The sequence below is a fragment of the Squalius cephalus genome (genome assembly GCF_949319135.1).
Source record: "Squalius cephalus genome assembly, chromosome: 25".
In the NCBI taxonomy this organism is placed as follows: Eukaryota; Metazoa; Chordata; class Actinopteri; order Cypriniformes; family Leuciscidae; genus Squalius; species Squalius cephalus.
The window spans coordinates 24,266,686-24,281,399 of record NC_137146.1 but is presented as its reverse complement, the minus strand read 5'-3'; the positions used below and the strand labels follow the sequence as shown (position 1 = coordinate 24,281,399).

The 14,714-nt window shown below is 37.3% G+C and overlaps 1 protein-coding gene across 1 annotated transcript in view; it reads left to right on the top strand.

Moving 5' to 3' along the window:
* LOC307153995 (NXPE family member 3-like) overlaps positions 1–14,714 on the top strand; it is a 96,546-nt gene that overhangs the window by 37,320 nt on the left and 44,512 nt on the right. Inside the window, exon 2 of the mRNA XM_079863864.1 lies at positions 14,347–14,408. Within this exon, the coding sequence (XP_079719990.1) occupies positions 14,347–14,408 (62 nt within the window). The remainder of the gene's footprint in view (positions 1–14,346; positions 14,409–14,714) is intronic.

Here is a 14,714-nt window from a genome sequence, read left to right as displayed (position 1 = left end):
GGACACTGTGCGCCAACATGACAAAGTTGAGGTACAGCTGCTGCATTGACACTATGAATTCATGACTTTTCCGCTGCGATTAAAACATTGGCCACTTTGGCCAGCAGAAAATATTTTGTGCTTGCTACATAATGTTATCTAAATTGTTGACAATGTTCTCTGCAGTTTTGCTGTCACACAAACTCCAGTCATCCTGTACATATTTCCGAATACACCATGAATTTATGTTCTTTGTGGTGGGATGGGATGGGATGGGCCATCAGGAAAAGCCGTGGTTCGGTGAATTTACCAGTATGGTATGGTATTACAAGTTTTCCAATTGTACTGTCACTAACTTTCCCAGAATGTGATGTTTGTGTGTTTGAAACATGAAAGGTGGGGTGAGAGATGACTGACACATTTAGGTCTGTGTGTGTGTGTGTGTGCGTGCACTCAAGTGTATGTGTCCATGTATACCCACACCCCCATAGGTTCAAAAGGAGAGTTATAGTGATACATACAAAAATGTGTACCAACTATTGACTAACATATGTATGTGTCACAGGAGCAGCAATGCAAAACAGGGGCCCCACAGTGCCTACAACGCATACAAACATTTTTTCATCACAGACACAACTGCGTTGCTTCTGACGGCTGCAATGGAGCACTTTGGGCTGCAGGATGTAGCAGGTAAACAGGGTGTTATCAAATGGGACAACAATGCTTTCAAAATAAAGTGTGTGGGGATGAGTAAAGATTGATAAGCTTCATTGTTTCGTTTTTTTTGTGTTTTTTTTCCATGTGACTCAGAAATCTCAGAATCGTTTGTTCTGGAGGAAATTGCATCTGGATCAACAGATGTAAGGCGAACGTGGTTGCATGCTAAATCTGCTGAGATTGTGGAAAAGTTCATCCTGCTTGGGGACGTGATAGAGGCCATGACTGGTCTCTGTGAAGCTTCTGTGACATCGACAGAGACAAAGCATTACCCTTGTCGAGCACAGGGCTGTCAACAGGTATATGCATATCTCAAAGCCAGAGACAACCACAAGCTTAAAAAGCACAACTTGGATGTTCCTTCTGAAACGTTGTCTGGGAATACGTCACTGACCAAACGAGACCACAAACAAGAACACACTTTGGCAAGGCTAAGCTTTAGCTTTTTGATTTTGGACATGCTTGATGCGATTAAAAGAGGGTGACGGTGAGAGACTAATGAGGCTGTACAAAGTTGCCATGCTGTATTACAAAGGCTATGGGCACAGCCACTATGCTTACAGTACTTTACTCATGACACTGCAGGTAAATGCGTGTCTGACCCCTCGGTTGTCGCATAGCGTGATCTGGAACTGGTTTTGGAACAGCAAGGGGGGGAATGGAAACAACATCCCCCTAGACCTTCATTTGGAACACCTGAACAATTTTCTTAAGTCTTTCCTGAAGGGTCTGGGTCCAAACCTTTCTGAAAAATCAGCACGCCGGGTCAGCCAGTCCATTGGTGTTTTGAAGGAAATGATGGAGAAGGTGGATGGCGATTTGGGTATCAACAGGCCAACTGGCTCCCATCGTGCCGAGCAGCAGACACAGGATGTTATGACTCTGATAGATGTTTTCAAGGCGGGTCAACTGTTTACAGAAATACCTGGCAGGGAATTTCGGGCCTACCCTAAATTTGACAAGAATCTATTGCGCAAAATCAAATACAAAGGTATGTGGCAGTGGATGAGGCTCAAAATGACAGAGTGGAGAAAACTCAAAAAGTAAATCACACACATTTGTGGTTTCCTATCTTGTCTATAGACCCATTGTGAATAATCTGCAGTTACATAAGCTTTCATTGTTAGGCAAGGTACATGTTCAAAATCAACAATCTGTTCCAAAGAACTTTGACAATGATAAGAGTAAAAATAGATTGGAGAAATGTGAAAGGAAATTACACTTTTTCTTTGTTTGTTAAGCTTGTATACAGACCCTTTGTAAATAATCTGTACATTGTTTAACCTACTTTAATTGCTCGTCAAATTACATATTTAAATGTAAAACAATTTGTATACACAACATTTTCAGCTTGTTTGTTACTTTCATTTTCACCCCTTTTTTCTGTTGTATGTAAATGTGAAATAAAGACTTTGACAATAACTGTAAATATATCAATCTCAAACTTTATTTATATACACTATTATTAAACAGTGTTGTGACAACCAGTGGGAAGCGTTTCAATTGGACAGACACCTCTCTGTTACAAACCACAAATCACTCGATGGTTTAACTAGTATTAAATCGGATGAAACAGCCTCAACATTCCCAACAAGACTGATGAGGAAAGCAGGAAAAACATTGTGTCATGAACGAAATTAGAAGACTTTAAATTCCCTAATCACCACCCTTACAAACATTTACCATGAATATACTGTAGTAATTTACCATGGGTTGGACAGAAATGTGCAATATTTATATTGAATACTATGTCATAGTGATTTGTATTGCATTAGATTTATTAGGTGGATAGAGGAATATATAATTACTTTTTGTTATGAAATTATGTCAGTTTCTTTGTAAAGGTGCGTATAGTTTTTAACCTGTGTTTAGGCATTTTTTATACAGTGGGAGTGAGTAGCCTGTGGTCATCGAGTCTCACTGTCAGAATATTTTCATTTAAGCATAATAATTATAAATAAAATAATTATTATTTCTCACCAATAGCTATGAGTTTGTATAATTCATTAATTTGTTCCAAGGAAAATAGTTGTACACAGCTGTGAATTAAGTTTTTATTTATTATGGTTTTATATATCTACTTTATATATCTATCATACTTTTTTTAGGTTTACTTTAACTTATTTATTGAAACTGTTATGTTTCAATAAATGAGCTAAACCCCCAAACCAACCCACCGGCCCACCTCAGCTTTTCGATTTGATAATCCGTCCCTCAAATGAAGCTAGTTGAATAACCCTGTAGTAGGCTATAGCCTACATCCCCAATAAGGTGCGACTTTGGTCTTTTATATCACTGTAGGCTATTAGTCCATTAAGCTACTTTAGCATCCAATGGCAGGGGAATCCTGGAGAATGAAATATTGAGGGAACCCCCAGTTCTGTAGCACATATAAAGTTAAGGAAACTAAACAACCGAGAGAAATATATGCCTACTACCTCAGATTTAACACTTGATCTGTACGTCAGCATCGGGGAATAACGTTATAATCTCGTTCACGGTAGAGAAAGCTGCTTAAATGTGCAAGACTTAAATGTAAACACAGCTTTTATGTCTTTATCAGCTTTTCCATATATTACGGAAGCCCTGAACCGCAACGTAAAAAAAAAAAAAATCTGTAAAAAAAATAATAAAAATATGTAAAAAAAAAAAAAAAAAAAAAAAAAAATTATGTAAAAAAAAAAAAAAAGCTATCATTTCGAGATTAAAGTCGAAATGTTTCGAGATTAAAGTCGAAATGTTTCGAGAATAAAGTCTTCCGTAGAAGTTGTGTGTGTGTGCTTGCCGTTATTTCACATTGCCGCACAGGCATTCATGCGTGTGCGTGCGTGCGTGTGTGTGTGTGTAAATACATGCGCTTGTGAAGTCGAACTGCCGTCTATAATAGACACTGTACGTTCTGGATACATTTTAAGTGCATCATTCTGTATCCAATCATTTGGCCGGATCCCGTGATTTCCTCAAATATAATAACCACTGGTGGTTGAGGAAAGATTCCCTGAAATGATTGTAAAGCGCTTTTAAGTGTAGGCCTACAGTAGACATATATTATTATTTTGACATAGGCTATTATTTTGTGTAGATCCAGTTTACACACACACACACACGCGCACACGCACGCACACGCATGAATGCCTGTGCGGCAATGTGAAATAACGGCAAGCACACACACAACTTCTACGGAAGACTTTATTCTCGAAACATTTCGACTTTAATCTCGAAACATTTCGACTTTATCTCGAAACATTTCGACTTTAATCTCGAAATATTTCGACTTTAATCTCGAAATGATAGCATTTTTTTAACATAATTTTTTTTTTTTTTTTTTTTTTTTACGTAGGCCTAATTTTTTTTTTTACGGATTTTTTTTTTTCGTTTTTTTTTTTTTCGTTGCTGAACCGAAATATATAGCTACTACTGGTCCTGATAAACATACTGACCGCTTGCTCCATTTCGGTAAATCCGTTTTTATGAATGAATGACTCTCTCACCCGTTGCTCTGGTCTTCGTCAACATCCGCTTGCACCTCCTGGTGAGGTCGACTAACAGCTATGGAGATTATTAATCGGTAATCTACTGTAGTGATAGTGTAGTTGTAGATGTGAGTACCGAAACTAACCACTAGGTGTCAGTAGCATTACACTTACCTGTAGAGTACGCAGACTGAGAGTCAGAGTAGTTCTGTTGCTGTTCGTGCTCGCGACCTGAAAGAGAATAAAAGATTAATTTGTTACAAAACTGGTTCTTGACTGGATCTAGATGTCAAATGTCGAATGTGTTGTCGAATTTGAACCACTGAATTTGTGGAAGCGAATTTGTAAGGCGAAATAAAATGGACTGAAAATTGCCTGTTGAATATTATAGGTTGGATTTTAAACAGAATGAACATTTTGGAAGTGAAATCTGAAAGGTGAAAGTGAATTATTAATAATGAAAATATGTGTGAAATATTTTGAATTGAAATATTCACATCTTAAATATTCCATGTTGAATTTCAGCCCATACAAATGCAAGCCCTAAAAATACAATGCATTAAAATGCAAGCACGGTATTATTTTACTTCCATAGTTGTGCATTTTAATAAAATGCGTGCCTTCACAGAGTGGTCCAGGATACGATTTTCCGCTATTAATAATTTAAATTCTATGGGTAACTTCGGATGCAATACATTGTGTTGCAACACAACACAACATTCAGGCCTGATAGCGCTCCGGCGCCACGCCGGATTTCCGGTGTACAGACGTGTCTGCGAAAAAAAATAAAAAAATCAGGTTTGCGTGATCTGACAATTCCCAAGATCTGAGAGGCGCTTTCACTAAACCACACCAGTAAGTCTACTTCAGCCAATCGGTAATAGGGTAGGGGCTGGTCTTGGGTTTTGGCCAATCAGATTGATTCAGCAGTCACTCCTTGTGCGAATTTGTTTTGTGTTTCACATACACTACAAATGTGTTTCCCACACTGGCAGTGCGAAACATAGCCAAAGTCACGGAGTCATGCAACTTTATGAAGCCAGGGGAAGACACCAAACTTGTCGATAAAGGCATAAAGAATAAATGGTCTTAGATAGAGGAGGTGGGTTGAGACGAAAAGCCCTTTGGAAGCTGGTGTCAAAAACTCCGGCAACCAGGAGCATGTTTCTGCACTTTGTGCGCCAGGAAAATATTATATGGAACTAGCGGGAAAAAAGAGACCCTAGTCATCAAGCAGCTGTCCGAGCAATTCAACACACCTCACGTTTGCAGGGTCCCCGCGGGGTCTTAAAAAGTCTAAAATTCGGAACTTTAAATTTAAGGCCTTAAAACGTCTTAAAAACGGACAGATTCTCATCCGCGGTCTTAAATTTCATTTAGTCAGGTCTTAAAAAGGTTTTACCCTCATTCATTTCCAGAAACGCTGGCCGCAGAAAGTTATTACAAAGTAGCAAAAAAGTATCGAGTTGTAGCGAGCAGGGATCTCCAACACGTCGCTAGCGAGCTCGAGTAGCTCGTGGCCTGATTTGAGGTAGCTCGCCAACAGGGGCCGGTTTCACAAAGATAGACTTTGACTATGGCTTAGATATAGTAGGTAGTCAGACTTCAGATAGACATCTAAATCAGACCGTTGCACAAAGCACTTAAGACTCTGACTATCTTAAGTAGGACTACACTGCAATGCATTCTGGGTAAAATAAGACACTTTTCAAAACAAAAAACATGGCGGATCGAGTAAGCGCATTCAACCGCTCAGTGCAGTTTACCCCAGCGGAAAATATGTGTTTGTTGGAGGAGTATAAATGACGCAGTATGTTTTTATGTTTCCACTGTTCGATCGCGCCCGTGCCTCTCTCTCTCTCTGACACACACACTCCAGCATTGCAATCTTGACATCGCAGCCTGTTATTATGCAGCGTTCACACCAAACGCGTCTATCGCGTCTAATTCGACGCTTGAACATTTTAAATCCATTCGCGCGTCCAAGGCGAATATGACGCGCGTATAAATCGAGCGTTTGAAGCGAAATAGACGGGCATTCAGAGCTATGACTCCACTATGACTCTACTACCCCCTGTTTGAGGTTTGAGCAGTCACGGTGTATTGCATTTCACGCATCGCCCGTGACGCTTGCGTATGAAAGGGAGCGCGTCGATCGTTGCTCGCGTTGACTATGTAACGGCCCTAACAGTTACAAGGACATTTTATTTGGGAATGTAGTAACAAGAAGAAATGTTTAAATTATGAGCCATTTTCCTTTTTCTTTTGGCAGTTTGTAATGTAACTGATTGTTACTGCTGGTTGCCAAGGTAACATAGAGTCTTAGACCTAAGTTAGCCTGGGGGTAAGGTGTCTAATTTTTTTGGTCTAAAATAAGTCAGTCTTTATTTTTGTGAAACAGTCTAACTTGTATTAGACTAGTCTATGAGCAAATTTTAGACTTGTCTAACACTATAGACCGGTCTAAAATAGCTTTGTGAAACCGGCCCCAGGCCGTTCACATATCGCGTCTTTTGCGCGCTCAAGTTCATTCAAATGTAGGCGAGCGGTAAGCACGCTCATAATTGAAGCGACGCGCTCGTTTTTTTTCCAGGCGTTTTTCGGTGGTGGAAATCCATTAGCCACTAAAACTTTTTTGTCATTGTGGAGAGCCATCTATGGTGGAGAGCACGGTGCATGGTTGCATAGCAACGACAGACGCCACAGGAAAATCGGACCTAATTTTACTATTAAAGGTGCCATTGCATGGATTATTTTATTATTTTAGAATGTTTCCTGGGGTGCCCTTATAATGTTAGTATGTTTTTTAGATCAAAATTTGTTATAATTTAGAAATAAAAGGCATTTTTCCTAGCCTGATTTTAGCCTCTGACTTGAACTCTCTGTTTGAAGGGGCGTGTCTGTGTGAGACTTCAGTGTAAACGCCCACTGCTGTGATTGGCTGCTGTGAGACTTCAGTGTAAGCCTGTTGATCACGTGAATGAAGATCTTATCATTGCAACAGTTTCTGCACTCTCACTAATGATTTCACCAATGCAAACATGATGTACATACAGTAAGAGCTTCGTTGTGCAGTGTAACAGCATCATTGATTTCATAACGAGTTTTGGCAAGTGTCCAGATAAACTCGCGCTGTGTGATTGACAGCTTGGGCGACTGGAAAGGGATTGTTCTTTGATCGCTATCTGTATATTATTCACAGTTTAAGTAAGATTATTTTCATCCTACTAAGAGAAACGACGTGAAGTTGATCGTTTAGTCACTGGCTTGATTTACTGATGCATAAACAGTATTGAACGACTTTGAGAGAAAGATTATCTGTCTGAACTTGAACAATTACACATCAGAAATTCACATAACCCACTGGTTCTTCAGAGGCTCGGATGAAGGAACTAAAAAAATACTTGTGTTAATTTGTACATCCAAACACTGAGCAACTGCCATGCTTCGCTCGTTTGCAAGCCATGATGTCTCTCGAAGAAAAATGATTCGGACGATGATTCGGCTGCGCAGTTCTGCCTGGCCTTGAACATGGGCTGGCATATGCAAATTTTTGGAGGCGTACTAATGATCCCGACTGTTGCGTCACAGTCGGTGTTATGTGGAGATTCGCCTATTTTTCAGGGGTGTTTTTCAAAAACGAGATTTAAATAAGAAGGAGAAAACAATGGTGTTTGAGACTCACTGTATGTCATGTCCATGTACTGAACTCTTGTTATTTAACTATGCCAAGATAAATTCAATTTCAAATTCTAGGGCACATTTAATAATAAAAGATAAGCTAAAGTGCATTGTAAATGTCAGTAATTTATCTTTTTTTGACTCATTCTTTTTATAAATAATCATTTAAAGTCTGAAATATGTGAGATTTATCTTTTTATAAAAAAACTTTTTTGTCAAAACTTTTTGAACTTGTACAAAAGTGCAAGACACTTTTAAAATCTGGCTATCATTTTTAATGGTATTATTTTAATGTTTATGTAAACAAAAAGTGCATATTGATGCTTATTTTATTTGTTATTTGCTGGTTTTCAACATAAAACTTGGTGAATTGATTTCATTGTGTAGCATTAGTACTTTTTGAACAGGATTCTGTGATAACCGTGATCATTTTTGCCACTATAATCATGAAATGAAAAGTTCATGCCATTTCATATCTAGTTATGATCAACTAAAATCAACTAATTATGTGTTTTTTACAGTATAATATGCAAAGAAAATATGCATAAAAAAATTATATCTGATTCTGTTCTTTTCTCTGACACGCGTTGTTGGGTGTGGAAGGTTACTAATGTGATTGCTTTATCTCTAAATTAAATTAATGCTTTTTCAATTACTGAATTCATTGAAATAAAATGAATTCTTTGATTTGAATTTTTTTTTTTTGGCAATGCGTCGTGTAGGTCTTAAATTTCTATCTTTATGGTCTTAAAATGTCTTAAAAAGGTCTTAAATTTGACTTACTGAAACCTGCTACTGTAATATAGGCTTGTATTGGGTTTGTTCATCTCATGTCTGAATGATGTCCATTTATATCCACAAAAGTCACCAGAATCTATCATTTAAGGAACTATTTATCAAAATGTTCTCCTAGGGGAGCACACCCCTGGATCCCGCTTGACAATTATGTTGATCTGGGCATATATCTTGGCTTAGGGGCCCGCTTATTTTTGGAATAAATTGCTGTTTATTACTGCTTACTGCTATAATGTTTTTAAAAGGGTCCTATTATGTCCTTTTACAAAGTCTTGATTTTGTTTCTGTTAGGGGTTTCAGATTTACATAAAAGGTGTATTCAATGTGCATGTATAAAGTTAGGTTAAAACATAATGTGGAAAAATCTCAAAAACGTGTGGGTATAGGCAAAAAAAAAATAAAAATAAAACACTTACAATAACCTGCTTGCATAAGTGTTAATAGGGCATGTTCATGATCACATTCAAATTCCTACTGTAAAGTAATATCCACCGGTCATCATTTAAGTGAAGCTGACTGACCCTGAATGAAAATCGTCAGTTTCTGTGGGATTTAATCCTATACAGACATTTTAGATTTGTATTGTTATATCTTCTCATACAAGAAAATGAGACTTCTGCGACTGCCTTTACAGAAACAAACCTGTTTGACCAGTGTAACCTGTTTGACTATTGGTTGGTTATCACCTGCAATCTGGTTAACATTTCCCAGGGTGGGCTAACAGGTTCCATATATCTTCTAATCTTTAAGTGCATACCACCCTGTATATATATATAATATATTGTGTGTATATTTTCCTTGCAATAAAAAGTGAAAATAATGTTGTGCGAGAGCCATAATGATTACACTCCTGGGAAAAAAAGAACAGGAAAAAGAATTTTGTTGTTCCCATAACAAAAAAAATCGGTAACGCTTTAGATTACAGCCCGGAAAGTACTGCGTAATTAAAATGAAAGTACAGTGTAACTTTCGGTAATTACAGTTTACCTATAAAGTACTTATGTGTAAGTATAGGGGAACAATATGTAAAGTCTTGGGAATAAAGGGGTAACAACCAGGAAAATAACAAATTATTTAGGCAAATTATTTAGACTAAGTATTTTAGAATCTTACTTTTGGGAGCAATTTAGCGAGTACATACACTGCACCTTTTTGTAATAATAGTGTATAAAAATACATAAAGGCTTTTTTTTAAATTACGGGGTACATATCAGTGCATTTATAAAGTAGGCTAATTTGTTAATATTGCAAAGGTGCACTGATTAAGTTTCAAGGCAAGTAAAACTATTGCAATTTTTTTTTTTTAAATGCTGGGAAAATATACTCTTGTTCCATGTAGTTACAGGTTAAGTATGACATTGCGGGCTGTAAATTGACCTTTCGCCGAGCCCCGCCCCCCTTAGTTACTGTTGCTACGTCCGACAAACAAATGGTCAAACACGACCAGCGCGACAGATTGCCATGACGGAAAGAGGTATACCCGTGCGTGTCAGTGACCATTGGAGCAATACATCCGCGATATCCTCCAGATTGAGGCAAAAAGGGTTACAGTATGCAGTGGAGGGATATATTATAATAAAATACGCAATGAAGGAGACACGACTACTATCTACGTCTCTATCGAGGCTAATGCTTAACGTTACCGGTGTTCATACACATCATTTGTGATTATGACAAAGAACAAGGAAACAAGTGTTTAAAAGCATTGTAAGACACTTACTGTTGTGTTTTTGTGTGAAAGAAAAAACTGTCTCTGAAAATAAAAGTGCTGTCAGCAATAATTTCTTATGTGTGTTTTTTCGCATAACACGACTAATATTTTAAATGCTGCAAAACACATGGGAGTTATATTCCCGATGCTGTAGTTTATTTGATCAGTCACAGTATATCATTAATCAAGCTTAATTTGACTTTTCAACTACAATTAGGCAGATGAACTGAAAGCTTTTACAATCTTTTAGCTATAACTTAGGCCTATATCATTGACAAAAGTATGTGGTGCATTTTATTCCAAAAATGATTTTCTTTCTCAAATTCATGCTTCAAGTTGACAAAGCACAATAAACGAAATCACACAATAACTGTTTAACCAGACATAGCCTTAATTTGCATCTAAATAACTTTCATTGATTGTCTTTCATAATGCACTTACCATAATATTTATTAGGGGGACAACAGATCACAAAAATCGCGGTTGAGACCATAATATTTATTAGTGGGGCAACGGATCATAAAACTCGCGGTTCAGACAATATTATGTTTTTTGAGTTACAGATAGGAGTTTTTCAGATCAGAAAAACAAAACAAAAAAAACTTTAAGTAACTTAGCCATCGATACCACAGCCAGCAGACGTATTTATGCTTCGTAATGTTCGACACATTTAACTGGGATTGGGGCCGTCCACACTGTTTTATCCATTGTAGGCACCGCTTCGCTAGCGTTGTGTTTTCGGCTTTGGGAATGGAAAGAACACAACTCCTCCAGACAATCTCTCGGGGTATGTAGTGTCCGATTTACAAACGCCATGGGCGCACGCTTCACCATCTTGCTAATGTTTGTCGGACCTGCTCACATAGTAACGGTTGCTATGATGTGTGATTGGACAATGGCCGTTTTGGGGGAGGGGCCGGCGAAAGGTCAATTAAAGTGTTGGTAGTTACAGGGTAAGGACAATAAAAACACATGTACACACACACAATCTGATATCACTCGAAAAACTTTATTTGAAAAACAACTTATTTCAAAACGGATTTACTGCACTTTGTTTCTCTTGCTTGGTTTCCTCCTCCTCTTGTTCCTCTTCTTCTTTCTTTCCACTGATGAATCTTAAGAAGGAATCCCATGACATGTCTCTTGCTATTCTGTATTATGTGTTAAAAGAAAATACAGTACAGAAATGTCCTCACCATTTACTCATCTTTTACCCTCATGTCATCCGAGATGTATACGAATTTCCTTCTTCAGATTAACACAAACAAAAGTTTTTAGAAAAATAAATAATCTCTGTGAATGCATATAGGTAGGCTAATGCAAGCTCATGTGTTCCTAAAAGTTGACAACAGCACATACAACAACAACAGTAATCCATACGACCCCAATGGATGAATCAATGTCTTCTGAAGTGAAACGATAAGCGTTTGTAAGAAAAAATCAAATATTTTAAATTTTTAAACTGTAGACTATCGCTTCCGACCAACTGTCACCTGCGCGTTCATGAGAGGGTTGAGTAAAGCGTGACGTAAGCGCACCGAAAAACCGAATGTCGAAGTATTAATTTTTTTTAATGTTTTTATTATTGCTCACAACAAAATACAAACAATAACAGATAATAATAATGAAAAACAAACCATGCAGAAGAACAGAGACACAAGTTCTCGCGCGAGTTTCACATCAAACTCCTAATGAACGCTTAAGCTTCACCAAACGCGAAGCCATTAAAGCCGACCCTATGAAGCCGACTCTCATGCACTCGCTCTTGACAGTTGGTCGGTAGCGAAAAGATGAGTAAATTATGAGAACATTTCTGGGTGTACTGTATTTTCTTTTAATACATAATACAGAATAGAAAAATACTCCTTCTTAAAGCTACACTGTGTAACTTTTTTAGTTTTTTCTTAGCAAAAAACACTTAGTTCTTTCAAAAATATACGTGCTCATTAATGTATATTTACTTCTTTCAAGTAATAAAGTATTCTCTTAAGTTTATAATCTGCCATTGAAAGTACATACGGGTGAGGGGTTCGAATGCCGGTCGCCATGTTGCCCCTCCATCTTGAAACTACATTAGCCAAAGAGGGACATACCTGTAAATTCAAGCTTCGCCTTTTGCGTTTTTCACTCAGTGACACCGTGACGAATGCGAGGGGGAGATTACTCGCGAGCTCGCGAGTGCCGGCAGATTTGAAAGATAGTGTGGTGTGTGTGTGTGTGCGTGCGTGCGTACTCACACTTGAAAGAGAGAATTAAAACGTCAACGCGACAGACAAATCAGCAAGACCATAGTCAATATTGGAGTAACTTTTCCCAGATGGAAAGAGCACATGAGGAGAAAATATTTAAAAACGGACGCCGAGGTTGCCTGCTTTCTTCTCGACAGGTAATTCAGCCTGTTGTAATTCATTTGTGTAAATTCGAAGTTTTATAGTTGCTTGTCTAACCATAGCATGGTTGTGCATAACGCCAGAACGACCTCTAGTATAACTTCATCCTCGCGTCAATGGTGAAAAAGTATTGTTTACCTTGTAGCATAAATCTGTGCTGCGACGGATCACAGGTGATGAATAGTTTTAAAGGCGCAATTTTTTAAGCTATATAAAAAAAGGACAAGGTAAATTTTAGTTATTTTTAATTGCTTTTACTTTGTACACATTGTAACGTTAGCCTAATCTGATTATGCTGGGATAGCCGATTCCAAGGGTGACGTTTACCTCCTGACATCTGTCCTGTAGTTTTATTCATTTTAGAGGTATTGTTTATTATTGTCATGGACGAAGTGATAACTGGAAGCCATGTTAATCTTGGAATAATACGGCCACCGTAGGAGTTTAAACGCCCTCGGAATTGAGAGGAACAGAAACTAATTTTCACTGGGTAGTCATATACAATTTCACCGCTAGATGGGGGTAAAAATCACACAGTGTAGCTTTAAGATTAGGCTAATCAGTGGAACGATGGAAAAAGAAAAGGAGGACCAAGAGGAGGAGGAAGCCATGCAAGAGAAACAAAAAAGGACAAAACATGCTACTTTCTGTCAGGACTTTAGTATTTGAAATGAAAAGTTGATTTTAAAAAAATAATAAAGAATAAGAAGTGTAATATGTTGTAAATCTGTTTTGAAATAAGTTGTTTTTCAAATAAAGGTTTTCCAAGTGATGTCAGATTGTGTGTGTAGGCCTACATGTGTTTTTATTGTAACTACATGAAACAAGAGGGTAAGAAACACCACTTTAATTTACAGCCCGCAATGTCATACTTACCCTGTAACTACATGGAATACTTACAGTCTAAATAATTTGCCTATATAATTTGTTATTTTCCTGGTTGTTACCCCTGTATTCCCAAAACTTTACATATTATTCCCCTATACTTACACATACGCACTTTATAGGTAGGCTACACTGTAATTATCGAAAGTTACACTGTAATTTCATTTTAATTACGCAGTATTTTCCTGGTTGTTACACCTTTATTGCCAAGACTTTACATATTGTTCCCCTATACTTACACGTAAGTACTTTATAGGTAAACTGTAATTACCGAAAGTTACACTGTACTTTCATTTTAATTACTTTCCAGTACTTTCCGGGCTGTAATCTAAAGCGTTACCAAAAAATCTTCACCATTCATATGTAAGTTAACATCTAATGTCAATCAAATCAAACAAAGCCGAACTGGCTAAACCAATACTGCAGGACAGATGGGATGTTCAACTGAGTGCCACATAATTAGTGGGAACGCCTCATTTTCAGAGCAGTGTGGCCAGTTTAACAGGACATTGGTTTGAAGTTGTGTGAATGAACTTCACTCACAAGCAGACTTCAAATTATTCTAGAAGAACAACAGATTAGCCATGGTCGTACTATCCACAAAGAAATCAAATCCCCCAGGTAATCATTAGTTTATGAATATTGTAATATCTATGGGTCAAGATGGTTTCATGTTTTGAAGGATTTGGATATTGATCATTTCTGTGTATTTCAGTCTGGAGGTTAAGAGAATTTTTACTACTACTGGCATGTTTTCTTTGGACATCATCCCTTCTGGTAAGTTCATAAAAAATTTAATACATTAAAAAGTTTATTTCTGTGTAATGTATAATGTGTAATTATAGCCTATATTTAAGTACTGACTTCTGTTATAAATGTGACATTTATTTTTTTATTTTTTTTGCTGTTTTTGTTTTTATGTCAGTAAATACATGTATAATTTTACTAAATATTTACATTTAAAATAATTAAAATTATTTTTTAAATTTCTACTTCAAACATTCTCTTCATCAAAAATCCTAATAAAAAAACACCTCCACATGTTCCACACTTTATTAAAGGTAGGGTAGGCAATTTGTATTA